General features: G+C 37.6%; 1 protein-coding gene across 3 annotated transcripts in view; it reads left to right on the forward strand.

Moving 5' to 3' along the window:
• Nucleotides 1-20,154, forward strand: part of CKAP5 (cytoskeleton associated protein 5) — a 100,454-nt gene that overhangs the window by 39,097 nt on the left and 41,203 nt on the right. For all 3 annotated transcript variants that reach the window (XM_087423022.1, XM_087423024.1, XM_087423023.1), the window contains exons 6-16: nt 40-172; nt 402-502; nt 2,847-2,960; nt 8,961-9,065; nt 12,130-12,219; nt 12,328-12,492; nt 13,058-13,186; nt 13,747-13,929; nt 17,220-17,333; nt 17,625-17,735; nt 18,677-18,769. In XM_087423022.1, coding sequence (XP_087279148.1) covers nt 40-172; nt 402-502; nt 2,847-2,960; nt 8,961-9,065; nt 12,130-12,219; nt 12,328-12,492; nt 13,058-13,186; nt 13,747-13,929; nt 17,220-17,333; nt 17,625-17,735; nt 18,677-18,769 — 1,338 coding nt within the window. The remainder of the gene's footprint in view (nt 1-39; nt 173-401; nt 503-2,846; nt 2,961-8,960; nt 9,066-12,129; nt 12,220-12,327; nt 12,493-13,057; nt 13,187-13,746; nt 13,930-17,219; nt 17,334-17,624; nt 17,736-18,676; nt 18,770-20,154) is intronic.

Below are 20,154 nucleotides of genomic sequence, written 5' to 3' on the forward strand. Positions count from 1 at the left end.
ATGTAGATATGTGTTTAAAATATTTTATGATATTTGCAGTTAAAAGAACTAGAAGAAGAATGGGTCAAACTGCCAACAGGTGCTCCTAAACCAAGTCGATTTCTGCGTTCCCAGCAAGAACTAGAAGCTAAATTGGAACAGCAACAGTCTGCTGGTGGAGATGCTGAGGGAGGTAAGCCGATTTTAAATACTGGTTTCTGTAAAAATTAGCAAGAATGGGCCATACCACCAGAACCTATATTCACTAGGCGTATTTTGTAGGACTGCCTTTTAATGAAATGTAAGTTGTTTATAGCATTAATAACTCTGATCCCTTCTGTATCAAGGTTTCATCAGGAGTGTGACAGGACTGGTAACTGTTTGATAAATAATTAAGGTTTGTTTTGTTTTACTCCTGGAAGGTGGTGATGATGGTGATGAGGTACCACAGATAGATGCTTATGAGCTTTTGGAAGCGGTAGAAATTCTTTCTAAACTTCCCAAAGACTTTTATGACAAAATTGTAAGTAATGGTGAACTTTTTTCATTTATTTCATTTTAAATGATTGAGTATAATTAGAGAATGCTCTGCTGAGTTCTTTCCTGGTGCATCCCTTTCTACCTCGAATCTTCCCTCATAGAGTGAGTCAGTTGCTCCTTCTTTGTTCTCATACTACTTTGTATTTGTGCCTACTATAGCACTTTTTTGTACGTCTTGCCAAAAACCGGGACATTGTTCTTGACTCCTCCCTTTTTCTTGTCTTTCTGGTTTTACCTTTAAATATCTCTCAAATTCATCCCCTTTTATCCATCCCACTGCCTCTGCTTTACCCCAGGGTTTCTCAACCTTTGCATTGGTGACCTTTTTTGCCAGATAAGTCTTTGTTTTAGGGGGCTGTCCTGTGCATTGTAGGATGTTTAGCAGCATCTCTGGCCTTTATCCACCAGATATCAGTAATAGCATTCCAAGTCATGACAATCAAAAATACCTCCAGATTTTGCCAAGTGTACCCCAAGAGACAGAATTATCCCCAGTTGGGGCCGGCTCCGTGGCTTAGCGGTTAAGTGCGCGCGCTCTGATGCTGGCGGCCCGGGTTCGGATCCCGGGAGCGCCCCGAGGCACCACTTCTCCGTCCAACGTGAGGCCGAGTCCCACGTGCAGCAACTGGAAGGATGTGAACCTATGACATACAACTATCTACTGGGGCTTTGGGGGGAAAAAACTGAATAAATAAAATCTTTAAAAAAAAAAAAAAAAAAAAAAAAAAGAATTATCCCCAGTTGAGAAACAACCACTACCATCATCTCTTCCCTTACATGCTGCAGTAGTCTTCTTATAAGACTCCTTGTCTCTGCTCTTGCCTCCTTCCTATCATATTTCACAGTGTAATTAGAGGTGTCATTTTTGAAAATGCAAATTTTCCCATATCATTGCCCATTAAAACCCTTCAGTGGCTTCCACGAGTTTTAAGATGATGTCTCAGGGCCAGCCCCGTGGCTTAGCGGTTAAGTGCGCGCGCTCCGCTACTGGCGGCCCGGGTTCAGATCCCGGGCGCGCACCGACGCACCGCTTCTCCGGCCATGCTGAGGCCGCGTCCCACATACAGCAACTAGAAGGATGTGCAACTATGATATACAACTATCTGCTGTGGCTTTGGTGGAAAAAAGGAGGAGGATTGGCAATGGATGTTAGCTCAGAGCCGGTCTTCCTCAGCAAAAAGAGGAGGATTAGCATGGATGTTAGCTCAGGGCTGATCTTCCTCACAAAAAAAAAAAAAAAAAAAGATGATGTCTGAAATCATCCTGTGGTCATTGAGGCCGTCTATGGCACTTTTGGGGCCCCTTCTTACTTTCTGGCTGCATCTCTAATTGCTCTCACTCTGCAGGCTCCGTTCATACTGAACTTCTCCCAGAATGAAATATGCCAGTTTCTTTTTCCTCCCCTAAACTCTGGGCTTTAACATATGCTGTTCTTTCTGCCTATGACGTGATTCTCCCCCATTCACTTCATAATACCTCTTCATCTTCTAGATCTCACGTTTAGCATCACTTTTTAGGGGAGATCCTACCTGACAGCGTAAACTGGCTTAAGTCCTCTTGTTATATTACCAGAGCAGCTTGTACTGCTTCTTTCATAGTGGTCATGACCTGGTAGTTATTTATTGAAGATCTTCCTAGCTCTGCTATCAGCTCCTTGAGTATCCTATTAACTTCTGATTAACAAATAAATATGTGATAAATTGAACTGTAATCTTCTCCAGGGTGATGGGTTTGTCATCTTCTTTATATTTCCAGTTCTTTCAAATTGTGGATATTCAAATTATTGAATGAATGATTGATCTCTAGTGAAGTATATTCTACTTTATGGCCATGAAACAGAAGGATTAGCGTTGTACCCCACTCTGGAAAGCTAATCTCCAATATTAGAACAGTTTTGGTGGTTGGTTATGTGATTGTTTTTTTCTTGTCTTTTTAATGTCAATATGGAAATTCCTTTCTCTTGTAGTTGTGCCACAGTGAGATATGCTAGAAACGCTTTCTATCAATGTTTTCTGTTATACTTGCTTACTAACATTTGCCTAGAAAATGAGAACGAAAAGTCTATGGCATCTGATTGGTTTACTTACTATAGAACTTTAGAGTTATGAAATGTTGTGAAAATACTTTTTATATATGAACAAAATTTTATATATATGAACAAAACATTCTGATTGGTTGCACAGTTTTGCAATTTTGCTGTTTAATGAACTTTAGAAAAAGTTTCTAAAAACAAAATAATTATGTATTGAATTAGTAGTGTGCAAGAAGTAGACTTATTTTGCTCTCTTATTTTCTGTTCTACAAGTGACTCATATTGTGTCTTGCAGGAGGCAAAAAAATGGCAGGAGAGAAAGGAAGCCCTGGAGGCTGTAGAAGTACTAGTGAAAAACCCCAAACTGGAAGCTGGCGATTATGTGGATTTAGTAAAAGCATTAAAGAAAGTAAGTGTAAGGAGTTTCAACATTCGTGTCCCAGCAACAGACTAGGCCTTTGAGTTTCTCTTCATCAGTCATCCTTTTTTATCATAACTACATTGCCATTTAAGAACAGTATTGATGGTTTTTTAATTATAAGCATACATTCTTTTTTTAATTTTTTTTTAAGGTTTTATTTATTTATTTTTTTCCCCCCAAAGCCCTAGTAGATAGTTGTATGTCATAGCTGCACATCCTTCTAGTTGCTGTATGTGGGACGTGGCCTCAGCATGGCTGGAGAAGCAGTGCCTCGGTGCGCGCCCGGGATCCGAACCCGGGCCGCCAGCAGCAGAGCGCGCGCACTTAACCGCTAAGCCACGGGGCCGGCTCTAAGCATACATTCTTAAAGGGGATTGTTTAAAATGACTGTCCTGGGCCGGCCCTGTGGCTTGGTGGTTAAGTGCGTGCGCTGCGATGCTGGTGGCCCGGGTTCGGATCCCGGGTGCTCATCGAGGCACCACTTCTCCGTTCATCCTGAGGCCGAGTCCCACATACAGCAACTAGAAGGATGTGCAGCTACGACACACAACTATCCACTGGGGCTTTGGGGGGAAAAATAAAATAAATAAAATCTTAAAAAAAAAAAAAAAGAAAATTAAAAAAAAAAAAAGAAAATAAAAAAAATAAAATAAAATGACTGTCCTATGTTAGTTTGGAGGGATTGGTTTTCAATCTTTCTTTATTATCATTTTGACTTTAAATATGCTATTTGATAGCATGTATTTGGTAGCATGTTGCTGATCTAGAACCAAATAGTCCACTTTTATAATTCTGTAGAATGAACTATTTAAATTGGCTCTGTTTAAGGGGCAAATATTAAATATGAAAGATGTTTTTTCGTTAGATGGCGGGTGATGCCACACTGTATTGTATCAGCATGTAAAGCAAAGGATGTAGGGATATGTGGTCAATTATAAAGCAAGCAAGTACTAAATAAGAAAGAAATATTTTTAGAAAACACTCCTTTGGTATCACTTAGGTCCAACCAAGTTGAGTGCTGGGGTGGTTATTTTTGTATGTAATGGCTTTTCGTAAAATCTGAAAGTATAGATCAAACACTGTGGATATAGTTATAGAGCTTAAGAACAAACTGAAGACATCTTCTTGAATACTGCAAGGTTGAAAACTTTGTTTTGCTTCTCAGCCTGAAATTACATAGGGTTAGAATGTTGCGGGGAGAAGGTTAATCTTTATTTATATACGCATATAAATACAGTAATTCTCATTTTTCTTGGTAGTTATATTCTGTAAAGTCACCACAAACACTGAGTTAGCAAATATTGAACCACTGCTCCTAAGGGACATATGGGGTTAGGGTCCTGCGACCCTCTGGTCACAACATATTCATCAACCAGTCAGTACATAACCTTGTTTTATTCTGTTTGAAGACATCTTATTTAATATATATTATTGATTCATTAACATTGAACTCATGGCTAACAGCACTATAACTTGTGCCTGAACAAAGCTTTATCTAACACATGTAATTTCTATGTAACACACATCACAGCCTTTTTGCACTTAGGAATGCTAGACAGTGCTTCAGCACTACACTTGGGGGCTGTTTTAAACAGTGAAAGCACCAACAAAAAGCACAAAAGTACAAAAAAATGTGACACTAAGACTATGAAAAAGTTGCTTGTTTATACTGTGAGAGCTGGAAGAAGGCAGATTTGTTCGGTCTCAGCGGGGAATGTGCACATCAGGCAACTTAGATTTTTCACAGCTCTGTGCTTGTCTGTGAATGACCAGGAAAGTGCTGCAAGTATTGATTTGGGGATTATAAATAAATTTGAACAAGTAGGTGAATTTGCAAATACGAAATCCGTGAGTAATGAGGATGGACTGTGTTTTCTCACAGTCAGCCTTCCTAAGCTTTCCTCCAAGTGGGATTTGGAGGCAGGGATATGATTTGTCAAAATCTTGTTTAGTCATTAATCTTCATCTTGAAGCCACAGACCCAGGCAAGATTAATTAAAAGGGAATTTCCCTGAGGGAAGAGGTTTCACCAACAAGAGCCTGGGAGGAAAGAGGAAGAGTAGAAGGCACTAAGAGAGGGGAGGTGGCTTAGCGGTTAAGTGCGCGCACTCCGCTACTGGCGGCCCGGGTTCAGATCCCGGGTGCGCACCAATACAGTGCTTGTCTGGCCATGCTGAGGCAATGTCCCACATACAGCAACTAGAAGGATGTGCAACTATGACATACAACTATCTACTGGGGCTTTGGGGAGAAAAAGGGGGGGGGGGGGAGGAGGATTGGCAATAGATGTTAGCTCAGGTCTGGTCTTCCTCAGCAAAAAAAAAAAAAAAGAGGAGGATTGGCATGGATGTTAGCTCAGGGCTGATCTTCCTCACACACACAAAAAAAAGAGAGAGAGGAGGTGAGATTCTAGTGGCCTTCAAAACTTTAGCTTCTCTGTAAATTCTAGCATATAATTTTTTTCAGGAATCTTATTGCTCTGTGACTGAATCCTCAATGCCTCAAATCAAACCTTTTATTTTTCCTTATCTAATGATAAAGAATATTAATTGATGTTCTCTTCATGCATTTTCTTAGGATATTAGCTTTTCAAATGAAAACTGTTCTGTGATTTCCATTGGCATTTTGAATATAAATGTAATCTCTCGCTGTATTCTATGATAGAGAGGATGATGGATTTTATATTTGGGTAGACATAGACAATAGATATCAGTGAGATCTAGGGTAGCAGGAGAAACTTCTTTCCCTCTTCACGTGGTGGAGTGGGAGCAATCAATTAAAGGCTACAAACAAGTAAAAAGAAACTTTGTTTTATGGCTAAAATATTTAAAACAATGAAAAGTTAACCTCAGTTGTATAAATTAACATGACATTTAAAAACTTTTTATGTGATTTTACTTACATGTAAACACAAATAAACAAACTTCATTATGTATGTTACAGTAGTCCCCCACTTAACCAGAGTGGATACATTCCAAGGTCCCCCAGTGGATGCTTGAATCCGTGGATAGTACTGAACTTTATATGTACTGTTTTTTTCTATACATACATACCTATGATTTAATTTAAGTTTAATTTATAAGTTAGGCACAGTAAGAGATTAACAACAATAACTAATAATAAAATAGAACAATTATAACAATATACTATAATAAAAGTTATGTGGATGTGGTCTCTTTCATTTTCCATTTAATATTTTCAGACCTTGGTTGACTGTGGGTAACTGACATCACAGAAAGCAAAACCACGGATAAGGGTGGGGACTACTGTATGTTGACTTAACAGAGACATATCAAAAATGGGGAAATGGTAAAATGGAAGAGAATGAGATTGAAGGATAGGGTACAGACCGATCCTTCCTCCCTCCATAGTCTCTTCTCTCTATTGTCTGTATCCAGTAATCACACTAATATCCCATTTTTTTTTTTTTTTAATGCAAGTAGTAAAGAGCTATTTGTTTTGAAATTCCTTATGGTATTCCTGAAATTATTTCTTAAACTGTCTTCTTTTGAGTTGTCACCTGACTTAGCATCTTTTCTGGGCTTTCCTCTTCTCACAGGTTATATAGTTCTTTCATTTATAAGATGGCTTCTCCCCTCCCCCTCCCTCTTACCCCCCAGATAGCTTCCATGACTTTGCCAATTACCTGTGGATGTTGGTTGATATATATATATTTTTTTAATCTTTAGATTAAAATTTGAGTTTTCAAGATGTTTTATCATTTAATCTCTAGACTTTCTATGTGATATTAACCTTTTTTCACTTGGTCTTTCTACATTTCTCCACTTAATTATTGCTTGTATTCATTGTAGTTTTCTAAACACAATAATCATGTTGGGTTTCATTGATTTCTCTCTCTGTTAACAGTGTTTTTGTTTTGATTTCTATTAACTAGTGGCTTACATTAGTAAAGATAAATACTAATTGATAATTACTTAAAATCACATAGTAGGCCTAGATTTATGGGAGAAGTGACAGAATTTTTAATTATAGAATATTTCCCATTGTTTAGATTAAATTAACAATGAGCTAAAACTTCCTTTGCCCAGTCTAGAACATAGTCGCTGAGTTTTTCTCAACTCTGGAATGGAGTCCCTGCACATACACAATTTTACTTAAGAAGAAACACTTCTCCACCTTCCCCACTCCATTTCCCAGTTGAGAACAACTTGTTTAGTCAAACTGGGATGTGTGACAATGAGTATTGATAGGCAGATAGTGTACCAAGTACCTGGTCCATCACTCACCTGTAAGTTCATTCAGTCCTTTACCTGCTGGAACTATAATAGGTTCACAAGATCCTGTTCAAAACTTTATATTAGGAACCTCAGTGTTTCGGGTTCAGCTCCCACTGGTTACTGCTCTAATGGTGGTTAGGGAGAGGTATTCTCCTAAGAATGGGATTGAATAATGGCCTTTAATTGGGGAAACATAACAAGATCATCTTTTGAGCTATATTGAAATACTGATGTCCAAATCCCATCCAGATTTCTTGAACTAGGATTTCTTGGAATGGGGTCTGGCATGTTTTTGATGACCATCCCTAGAATATATATTTAGATGCTAAATATAAACTCTAGCATCTAAATAATACCTGAGAGGTATTTTGTCAAGGAAAAATAATCGGAACATTTACAGATGTGAATAGTGTTCAGTACAGAACTGAATGGAATTTTTTCTCTGTAGATTTATAGTAATTAGAGATTCAACAAAATGTTTATTAGGACCCTGATCTCTTCTTCTCATGAGGAAAGTGTATTTGCCATAACATGAGTTTAGGGGGAGAATATGCTTTAGTAAAGAGAGCAAAGGCCTTGGAGTCAAAACAGACCTCGGTTTGAATCACGCACTACCTTTGGCCAGCTCTGTAACCTTGAGCAAGTTAATCTCTATTTAATTTCTGAGATATGCAAAATTGAGATGATAATAGTACCTACTTGATAGGGTTTGGGTGAAAATTAAATGAAATAAGGATTATAAAGCACCTATAAAATTATGACATCTAATTTATTTTTAATAAATGTTAGTTTCATCTCTTAATTTTTACTCCTGAGCACTTGGGGAGTGCATGTAGGTGCCAGCCAGAACTTCTTTGCATGCTGTGTGTTATGGGTTGTTTCCTAGGGAATCTGGGATGAAGTGTTCTGCTTATGGAATACCAGATCTCAGAGAGTAGATAAAATCCAAAGTAGAATGAAAACATTGCTTCTATCTGGGAAAAGAGTGAAAAAACAAGGGGTTGGGGCACTTAAAAGTAAAGCAGTTTTTTAACACCAGCTGACTTGGGCAGTATACCACAATGAAGGAACCCAGGCATAGTCACTGTCGTGCTAAATTGACACAGATGCATCTATTACCTGTGAGTTTTGATGAGTGCTGGGCCTTGTGGGGTGTAGTATGGGAGGCTGGTAGTATAAATAGTGCTGGAGGAGACTCTGCTAGGAGACTCGAAGTGCAAGCTTGGTGATCATTAGGTAACTACATTGGCAGCTGCAAGGCCAGAAGCTCCCTCGGAGGAATGCTTGTAATGGCATTTGTAATTTAGAGTCCCCATGGGCTTCTTGAAGGTGCCTCCAGCAGTTTCTACTGGTGTTCCTTGGACATAAATGTTAGAGCTGCTGCCCTGTGGTGTCCCTGCCCCCCAAAGCAAAGTCAGCACGCCTCCAGCTTCTCTGCCATTATCAGAGTCACCTCCTGCGCTGTTGTGCAGTGCTGACAGTCCAGACTACCACTAATGGAGAGTTAGCAATTTGAAGTTGTGGTTTTATGCATATTTTATTGGTAGAACTTTAAGATAGGAGACTAAACATAATGAAGGGAAGCTCCCAAGTTTGATATTGTCAAAGAAGAATCTTTCCTCTTATATAGGAAACAAAATTTGCTATCCGTTAGCATAATTGCTTTCAGCGTTCTTTTAAGAATAAATTTTCAATTCCCTTCTACAGGGCTGTGACTGTTTTATTTTCCCTTCCTCTTCCCCCTTTGTAGGTTGTTGGAAAGGACACCAATGTGATGTTGGTGGCTTTGGCGGCAAAATGTCTTACTGGCCTGGCTGTTGGGCTAAGGAAGAAATTTGGACAATATGCAGGACACGTAAGTAACAGATTTTTTTGGATACAAATCAAGAGCATTATCAAGAATGTCGGGCTAGTTTGCTTTATGCTTTAAAACAACTCTTTGGCAGATCTTTATATATTGGGCAAAGTATATTTCTCACTAAGTTTTATTAATATGGAGCAAAGCTCCTCACAAAATGTCAATAAAGATGTCACTTATAACTAAATTCATTAGCTTTATGTAGGAAATCAGGCACTTGGCCTAAATTACTTAGTTGAGTTGATTTACTTATTACTTATTTACTTGTTAATATCTTGCTTTGTTCTTCCACCATTATTACAATATAACAGGATGAAATAAAACTTACAATAACCAGGACAAAGTAAAAATGAAAGTAGGAAAGTCAGTATCAAACCAGAAGTGAGAGTGGCTGGCCTGGTGGCATAGCAGTTAAGTTTGCATGCTCTGCTTCAGCAGCCCGGGGTTTGTGGGTTTGGGTCCCAGACATGGACCTACGCACTGTTTATCAAGCCATGCTGTCGTGGTGTCCCATATATAAAGTAGAGGAAGATGGGCACAGATGTTAGCCCAGGGCCAGTCTTCCTCAGCAAAAAAAAAAAAAAAAAAAAAAAAGGTTTGACAACAGATGTTAGCTCAGGGCTAATCTTCCTCACACACACACACAAAAAACCAGTGGAAGTGATATTAATATAGAACATCTATTTTATAGTGTTTTCCTATTTAAAATAATAATTTATATAGTTGAGACACTTACATAGGTTACACTTTTGGTGATATATCAGTTTAATTTATTCTAAGAAAATCTGAGTGGAGACATTTGTGGAATATGCTGTTTTCTTTGTGTAAATTTGGAAGCAATCAAGTTTAGTAACAGTTTTAATAAGTTGAGATGTTTTCTTTAACTGGGGCATCTGTTTGTTGGCCTCTAAATCAGATCTGAATTACTTAGAATGGTTCAGCATCCTGAAAATTGCCCATACTGAACTTGCAGGTTTAACTTGCTAGCCACTTGATCATTTGATTCCCTAGGTTGACTTAAGAGTCTCCTTGGGCCGGCCCCGTGGCTTAGTGGTTAAGTGCGCACGCTCCGCTGCTGGCGGCCCGGGTTCGGATCCCGGGCGTGCACCGACGCACCGCTTCTCTGGCCGTGCTGAGGCTGCGTCCCACATACAGCAACTAGAAGGATGTGCAGCTATGACATACAACTATCTACTGGGGCTTTGGGGGAAAAAATAAATAAATAAATTAAAAAAAAAAAAAAAAGAAACCATTTAAAAAAAAAAAAAAGAGTCTCCTAATAGTCCGTAGTCATGTGTCAGTTTTATTTGGTGAAGCTAATATCTAACCTCAGTTATATGGTATTTGGAGCTTGTTTACTCACAACATTAAAAATAATTTCAGGGAACTTAACTGAAAAAAAGAGGACCTTCCAAATAAAAATAAATCATGACTAGCTTGTTACCAGGGAAATAAAAATAAGAGTCTATAAAACTCTTAGACATGTAAATCAGGAATTGGAGTAAAATTATAATCAATATTTTTATAACAATATTTATTATATAATATCTGTGTGTGTGTGTGTGTGTGTGTGTGTGTGTGTGTCTGCTATCAGTGTATTAATTAACTTTTGGTCAGTTTTGTGTTACTTATTAGAATATTTTCTACTTTTGTGTTAGGAATAACTTTGTAAGCTTTCTAGAAAACTATTTTTAAAATACATTTTAATACATACTAAATTATAGTTGGATGATTACCTGGCCCTCTAGTTTGAGTTCTGATTCGGGCTTTGCGACATTTTGTTGTGCGGCTTAAAGAATGTCTCCAGTGTTTTATGGTTTGGGCTACTTTCCCCCCCTTAAAACTATATCATATATACAGTGTTTGATATCAAGCATGTTAGTGGTTCAGCTTTGTTTTCTTTAGCTGTTCGTAAACTATCTTTTTTGGCAATATATGTAAAAGTGAACTTTAACTTTATAGCCATTAAAATATCTTGATTTTAAAGTTTATAACTAACTGCTAATATTAAAAAGTCTATTTCTCCATGGGAACCGCATTCCTTCTGGTCTGTATTACTTCTGTGAAATCTTGGAAGAAAACTTTTTTGGATGCCATTGAGCTTTGCTGTATCTTTTGGACCTTAAAAAAAACAACTTTAATTTGCCTGCTAGCACAGTGCCTGGCACTCAGTAGATATAGTAGGCATTCAATAAATATTTAATGAATTAGTGATGAATTACAAGTTAAAATAAAAATTCCAACTTTACTGATCTAAACTTAGTACTTGAATAAGAAGATACAATTCTGATCAAAATTGCTATAATTTCTGGTACTCTTTCTTTAGTATAGTGAAGGGGTAGGAGACATCCCAGTCTAGTGAGGTATATCAGAATCTTGGGTGGGGAGGAAGAAGTGTATACTATACCTGTTTCCCTGCCCTAAATCCACCTCGTTAGGGGAATCATTTTGTCTAATGAGAGATGTTATTGATAGAAATGCTTATATGATTGCATATAAGGTATAGATGCAGAAAGAAGGTTGAGAAGTACTACTATGGTGGTATAGAATGGGAACCCTCAATTGTTCCAGTGTAAGATTCTTGTATCCTTCAAGAAAGGAAATGACTTTGTATCCAACTTAGGTGTTCATTTGTTTTGTTTGCTTTGGTAGAGCCAAACATTGTTTTAATAACAGCTTTATTGAGATATAACTTACATACTATAAATTATATTCATCCTCTTAAAGTGTCTAATTCCATGTTTTTAGTATATTCACAAGATTGTATAACCATACCACTTTCTAATTCCAGAACATTTTCATCACCCCAGAAAGAAACCCTACGCCCTATATATTAGTAACTCCCCATTCTCCCCTCCCCCTAGACCCTGGCAACCACTCATCTACTTTCTGTCTCTATAGATTTGACATTTCATATAAGTGGAATCATACATATGTGGTCCTTTGTGGCTGGCTTCTTTGAGTTAGTATAATGTTTTCAAGGTTCATCTATGTTTGTAGCATGTTTCGTTCTTTCATTCCTTTTTGTTGTGAATAATATTCCAGCTGTTCACTTTTATAGGTTGTGCCAACCATTTTGGAGAAATTCAAAGAGAAGAAGCCTCAAGTGGTACAAGCTTTGCAGGAGGCGATTGATGCAATCTTCCTGACTGTGAGTTGACAACAATTTACTTTTGTCTAAAGTAAATTTTGTCAGTGTAATATTTTGATTGTTCTTTACGGCTGAGAAAAGCTCATTGACCACATTTTCTTTCTAAAGACCACACTACAGAGCATCAGTGAGGATGTTTTAGCAGTAATGGATAATAAAAATCCAACCATCAAGCAGCAGACATCTCTTTTTATTGCAAGAAGCTTCCGCCACTGCACTGCTTCTACCCTGCCAAAGAGCTTGCTAAAGCCCTTTTGTGCTGCTCTACTTAAGGTATAGACTTTCTTTGAAATTGGGGGAATATTTTATACCTAGGGAAGGGTTTTTTTCCTACTAATTATGTACAGTGACTACTTGACTTTCAGACAGTAGATTATGGTCTTTTGAGGAGCAGACCCTCGGCAGCTTTAGAAACTGAATCCACATTCTTGTACTATTTGTGTTCCTATTCTTGAAGAAAAGCACAAGTTAGCTTTATGATTCCATTAATAGCTAAACATTTTTTTTCTTATTTGGCCCATATACTGGTGTTCAGCTGATCTGGCCAAGCACAGGCATACAGTTTTGAGTATTTGAAGATTGTGTGTGTGTGAGGCATTTTAGACAGAAGGTGGAAGGAAAAGGAAGCACTTACTTGCTGAGTGGACTACCAGAGGTTTCCTTCACCCAAAAAGAATTTATGAAAGAGTAACTGTAAATTGGCAAAAGGAAAGCTACATTTAGCTTTAGTGAATTGTAAAAGGCAAATTCTTTATCCAACAACCACCAGTCTGAATTAAAATTAGTAATGCCTAAAGTACCTTGTATTAAGATAATTTGGCTTACTTCCGGACTATAGCACATCAATGATTCTGCTCCTGAAGTCAGAGATGCTGCATTTGAAGCATTGGGTACTGCTTTGAAGGTGGTTGGTGAGAAAGCAGTAAACCCATTCCTAAATGATGTGGACAAACTCAAGCTTGATAAGGTAGGTTAGTAATGAATTAGAATGAAATTGAACAACAGTCCTGTCTCTGTGCATAATGGTTTTATTTCAGTTTTGTCTATTCTGTTTCATTAAAAATGCTCATATCAACTCATGAAATTTATTTCATTCGCCACTGGTGATTCAGACCTAGAGTTTGAGAACATAGCTTTTGAAGATTTAAATTTCTTCCCAAGCTACAATGGTGATATTAGTAGAAATATCTTTCAACTTATAACAAACAAAAAAATAAAGCTAAGTTACCAATCTGTAGAGGAGGTGAAAACAGTGTTTTAAGATAAATCTGTTTCTAATATCTGGAAAATTATCTTTCTAAATATGAATGTGTCTTCTATCAAAAATGCGGTTATTGTAAGTTTATTAATTCTAATTTGTGTAGAAATAAAATATCATAAAGAATGGATAATTTATCTGTGTTGAAAAGGAAACATTTTTCTCTGAATTCTCATGTAGTTGTGGTTTAGATGACTGATTAAGTAATAATGTAGTGATTATGTTTCAAAGGTGGGGTTAATGATGTTCATCTCAATTTTATTCTCCAGATCAAAGAATGTTCAGAAAAAGTAGAGCTAATACATGGTAAGAAAGCTGTACTAGCAGCTGATAAGAAGGAATCGAAGCCTGTGCCGGGAAGGACTGCTGCTTCAGGGGCTGCAGGAGATAAGGACACAAAAGACATTTCAGCACCCAAACCAGGACCCTTAAAAAAGGCACCTGCTTCTAAGGTTAATAGATGACTTGGAAAATATGGTTTAAAAATTAGAATTTAGTAAGGTAGGATCTGAATCTCAGGTTCTTTGTTGTCCTTCCAATATGATTTCATTTGGGTAATGAACTCATTACCACATTCAAAATACAGAACAGCATCTGTTAACAGAGTGTTCCAACAATACTTTTGGTTTTTTGAAACTTTAATAGAGATAAAAATGGTAATGAAGGTATAGGAGTGCATTTTAAGTCATCAGAAATTATCATTAAATAACGAAATAAAATGTGGCAAGGCACTTAACGTTAATAACACACCTTGGTCATTTAGTTGGTAATGCTGCTGAATCACATCACCAAGTCTCCATACCAGTCCAGGTCTTGTTACCCTTGTACAGTGTAGAAGAGAGAAATGCCCAGGGGCAAATATGGCATTCTTTTAGTGAACACTTGTCCTGTGGACTCTCTTAAGCATGGAGTTATCTACTGCAGATGCAAAAAGTGTGATTCTCTTTTCCCACCCTGAACCTGAGCCTGGGGTTAGGGGAAGAGAACTGATATTTAGTGAGCAACACTTGATGAAGCATTTACCTACATAATCTCATTTAATCATCATAACAACCCTTGAGGTGAGTGTTTTGTGATCCCTGTTTTTCCAGAAAAAGAAACTAAGGCTCAGCAAGGTTAAGTGTCCAGCACATGCTTCTAAAATTCACTCTGATATTTTTATTGTTCAGTTGTTTGTTTACTGTCTCCCCACACTGTATAGTAAACTTTAAAGGATGGAGACATTGACACTGCGTGATGACCTGTACATAGAAGTGGATCTGGCATATAGCAGGAACTCAACATATATTTGTTGAATGACTAGAGTTGCAGAGCTGGGATTTGAACCCAAGTATCTCGAGCTACAGAGACAGTGTACTTTCTTTGATGTGATGCTGTTTCTTCAGCATTCTAGTACAGGGAGTTGGCAGCTGTTTCCCCCCTTTTCACCAGCTGCTGCCTCCCTGGACAATGACCTGGGCACAACACCTTAAGACCTCTTCTTATCTTGCTAGCTGGCTTTCTCTTATGAGGAATCTTTTCTTAAAAAATAGGTGGGAGGGTGCCGGCCCCGTGGCTTAGCGGTTAAGTGCGTGCACTCCGCTACTGGTGGCCCGGGTTCGGATCCCGGGTGCGCACCGATGTACCGCTTGTCCAGCCATGCTGAGGTGGCGTCCCACATACAGCAACTAGAAAGATGTGTAACTATGACATACAACTATCTACTGGGGCTTTGGGGAGAAAAAGAGAAAAAAAAAAGAATTGGCAATAGATGTTAGCTCAGAGCCGGTCTTCCTCAGTAAAAAGAGGAGGATGAGCATGGATGTTAGCTCAGGGCTGATCTTCCTCACAAAAAAAAAAAAAAATAGATGGGAGGTGGGGAGTCAACCTGCTTCACTTCCTCTTTTGAAAACCTAAGCCAAGAAACATATATGTCTGTAAAAAAAAAAAAAAAAAAAAAAAAAAGGTAAGTAGATTTGTTAATTGAGGTACCTCTCTATAGAGAGTGCTATTACAGGAAAGGATCCAGAAGAGGTGTTCTAGTTAATCAAAGAGTATAGAATTTTTTATTTTTAGAGTTGGAAAACAATTAAATCTCTCTTTATGGGATTGTTATTAGGAACCAACAAAATCATACTGCTGAAATGAACCAGGCGGTATTAGCAGTTTCCATATGGTTTAAAACGAGCATTTTTGTTTTGCTAATTGCACCTTAAAAGTTCAAAATAGATTCAATATAACATTGGTCTCAGAACAGATCTGGATGTTGAAGAACTAATTTGGTCCTCTGTCATTTTATCTCTTCTTTTAGGTTTGGGCATTGCTTAACAAATATCCAGAATAGGTAGAAGGAATGATGTGAACAATGATATGTGTTGCCCTGTTAATGTTACTGCTCTTGGCTGTGTACCTTGTGATAAACTGCTGTCTTCTTGTGACCTTTCAAAGCTGGGGTGAAATACATTTAAATTAAGTTTTTTGTTTTTTTTTTGTGAGGAAGATCAGCTCTGAGCTAACATCCATGCCAATCCTCCTCTTTTTGCTGAGGAAGACTGGCCCTGGGCTAATATCTGTGCCCATCTTCCTCTACTTTATATGGGACGCCGCCACAGCATGGCCTGACAAGCAGTACATTGGTGCCCGCCCGGGAGCTGAACCCGGGCCGCCACCAGTGGAGCATGCGCACTTAACTGCTACGCCATGGGGCCAGCCCCCAAGATATTTAAATAGAATGTTAGCAGATAGAACCCAGTGGGTACAATAAAAAGTATGACCAACTGAAGTTTATTCCAGCATTGCAAGGATGTTTTAATATGAATGTTAGAAAATTTACTAAATTTATAGATCAAAGAAATCTAATTTCAGACAGTGAAAAGGAATATAATAAATTTCAACATAGCTTCTTGATAAAAATTCTTAACCACATAGAAATGGATGGATATGTTGACAAGATTAAGTATATAGAGATACATCTACAGATTGCAGTAGACATAACAAACCAAAAGTCACTGTTCTGCTTAATAATGATGAAATACTAGAAGTATTCCTATAACGTGAGAAGTAAAACAAAAAATGCCTGCTGGTACCATTATTGTTAATAATGTTATATAGTTAGACAAAAGAATAAAGTAAGAGGTGTTAATATGAGGAAGGAAAAGGCAAAATCGTCATTTTTCTAAATTATATGATCATATACTTGGAAAACCCAAGCAAGTCAGTTGAAAAACTACTAAAACAATAAAAAGATTCAGTGAGATGGCCATCTTCAACATAACCAGAACACTCACTGAGATTGCCATAACAAGCCCTATTTTCCTTCAAAAATTAGATAGTTCTACAATGAGTAATAATATATTCTCCTATTACTCGGGTACCTTTCCGTTAAGTATTGAGTAAATGTTATAGCTTAGAAACCGTGCTTTACTAGTGTAGGAAAGATTTAGAGACATTTAAAGGCATCAAACATTAATTCTCAAATTAATCTGTAAATGTAGTATAATTCCAGTCCATCATTTTGATTTCGTTTATCTCATTAGCTCATTCTGAATTAGAAGTTCTTAATGTGGGTCCCGTAAATGGTCTTCAGGAGATCTGTCTGCCCTTGAAACGGCTAAATTCTGTGGGCACAAAAAAGGTTTATTTTTTGTTGTTTGGGTGATCCCTCATTTTAGTCAAATTTTCAAAGAATATCTGGCCCAAAAAAGTTTAAGAACCACTGTTCTAAATCTTTAAGTGGTTTAATTTTTTTTTAAATTGCTTTTAGGCTGGTGGGCCACCTAAGAAGGGGAAACCAGCTGCGCCAGGAGGCACAGGGAGCACTGGAACCAAGAACAAGAAAGGATTGGAGACCAAAGAAATAGTGGAGCCTGAGCTCTCGGTCAGTATTACACAGTATGCCTCAAACTCATAAAACCATGGAAAGTTAATAGCTATGAGAAGATTTGAGTTCGTTCTTTCCTGAGTTCTACAAAATATAGTTAACTGATATCTTTTGGTTTATTGAAACTGTCCCTTGGCCAAACTTCGCCTTTATGGTAGTATAATAGAAGCCTCAGATACTATAGTATAGCTATAGGAGTGTTCTTGTAGTTTTGGCTGGGGTATTTTTATGTTCTTGCCATCTGTCTCCTTCAACAATTCTTAATGTAAATGTTTTTGTATCTTACAGATAGAAGTATGTGAAGAAAAAGCTTCAGCTGTCCTTCCCGCTACCTGTATACAGCTTCTAGACAGCAGTAACTGGAAGGAAAGGCTGGCCTGTATGGAAGAGTTCCAGAAGGTAGGTGCATACGGATGACTTGAGCATGAAAGAAAATTACATTACATAGAAGTGAGGAAATTGACAAGTGGAGGACTTGTCCTAATTGCTGTGTTTTGTAACAGGTGAACATGTTCCAGGGTGTTAACTAAAGAGGAGGTGGGCTTTTTTATTTGTTTGCTTAGCTGTGTAATGTTTATCTTTCAACATCTGTTTTCTATGGCTTCTTTGTACTTAAGAAAATTACATTTATTCTGAATTATAAGGTTTGGATGAATTTTACTATTATGGTACTTGTTCATTAAACTTACTAGGCAAACACATCTCTCCACTTAAACCACGTCTCATACATTTCTATGTTTCCCTCTTTGTTGTCATGATTCTTGGAAGAACAGACATTATCACTTAATGTGATAAGCTCCTTTCAAAAATCTGTGTTGGTAGTTCATTTTGGCATAAACCCTGTGATTCTAATGAGGAGGAGCGTGGAGAAACTGAAAGAGCACTGGGATTTGAGGCAGGAGACCTGGCTTCCAGTCCTGCATCTGCCACGCATCAGGTTTAGACCTGAGTTGTGCGTCTTTGAAATTTTATATTTAACCACTTCTACCCTACTTTGCTATGTGTTTAGTCAAATAAGTCAAAATATGTATAAGCAGTTTCTGCCACACACTAGGCAAACGAAAACTGTTTCTGTTACTTTTCTTGGAGCAAATTATTTGTGAATTCCTGAAATGTGGGGGGGAAACATTTCAATGGTATTAACATAACAATCATGCACCAAACATCCAACTTAAGAAACAAAGCATTATAATAGAAACTGTGTAAGCTCCCTCTATAACCTTCATTTCCATTCCCCTTACCTCTTTCAGAGGTAACCACTTACTTAATTTTGGTATATACTTTTCCTTGGAACTAACTGTTAATCCCTTAACTCTCTTACTCTCTTGTTTTACTTCAAGGCTGTTGAACTAATGGACCGAACTGAAATGCCATGCCAGGCATTAGTGAGGATGCTGGCCAAGAAACCTGGATGGAAAGAAACTAATTTTCAGGTATTTTTTAATTGGAGGTGTAATGTCTTTTATTGAAGTAATTTCCATTATATCATCGAATAGAATAATAAAGAGGTATGGTTTTGGTAATGATTTTTAGCTTGTCTTTTTTTTAATCACTCAGCCAAGGCGTCATCTAATTTTAAATGAACAGCGGAATGTTTGCGTTTTGGTTAAACACATACCTATAACTTTGTGCAATTAGGAGTTTATATATATATAAATAAATATTACATATATTGTTTGTGTAATTCATATGTATGCATTTTTCTTCTCATTATTTAGGCCTAGAAGCCCTCTACTCTAACCTTTACATTTTCAAGGGAGGGATAAACAGTGAAATAGCTTTCTTATTTGTTTGGATAAAAAATAAATGCAGGGGCCAGCCTGGTGGCGTAGTGATTAAGTTTGGTGTGCTCTGCTTCGGCAGCCTGGGTTTGTGGGTTCAGATTCCACGCGTGGACCTACACACCGCTCATAAAGCCATCTTGGTGGTGACCCACATACAAAATAGATGTGTGGGCATAGATGTTAGCTCAGGGCCAATCTTCCTCACCAAAAAAAATAAATAAATAAAGGCAGTCTTTAAATTGCCAATGAAAAATTACCACATAGTCAGTTTAACTCATTAATAGAGATGAAATTTAGTAGTGCTATTATTTAGTCTAAAAAGTAGATGTAAAGGAACGTATAGGAAAGTGATACAGGAAGGAAAAGGAGAAGAGTTTCCTTCTCTTCTTCTAGACATACATAGACCTTATGTAAAACAAAAGTTTGAAATCTATCAGGTTTAATTTTGGCATCCTGCTAGTCTCTTTTTTTTGCTTATCTTCTGCCACCTCGTGTTCTGTCTTTAGGATCCTTAGCCCCTTTGCACACTGTGTTGCCTTAGCACTCTGTTCCAGCACCTCATCCATACGTTCCAGCTCCACAAAGCCTTCCTAGGCCAAACACAGACAGTTTGGCCTCTTCCCCCGTGCATCACTTTTAAAATTCCTCTTTATGCAGCTTCTCAGATGGATGAAAGAAGCACAGCTGATTTGAGCTAATTCCCTCCTGTGTGTTAGATCCATAACAAGGGATAGTTTTATATATATATCTTTTCTTTGTAGCAACTTTATTGAGACTATAAAACTCACCATTTTAAAGTGTACAATGCAGCAGTTTTTAGTACATTCACATAGCTATGCAACTCCTACCACTATATAGTTTTAAAATATTTTCATCACCCCAAAAAGAAGCCCCATACTCATTAGTAGTCACTATTCCTCCCCAAATCCCCAGTCCCTGGCAAGCTATTAATCTATTTTTTGTGTCTGTGGATTACTTCTCCTGAACATCTCATGTAAATGGATGATATAATACATGGCCTTTTGTGTCTGGCT

The sequence above is a fragment of the Ceratotherium simum genome, chromosome 34, assembly GCF_057802395.1.
Source record: "Ceratotherium simum simum isolate JZ-2026a chromosome 34, ASM5780239v1, whole genome shotgun sequence".
Classification (NCBI taxonomy): domain Eukaryota; kingdom Metazoa; phylum Chordata; class Mammalia; order Perissodactyla; family Rhinocerotidae; genus Ceratotherium; species Ceratotherium simum.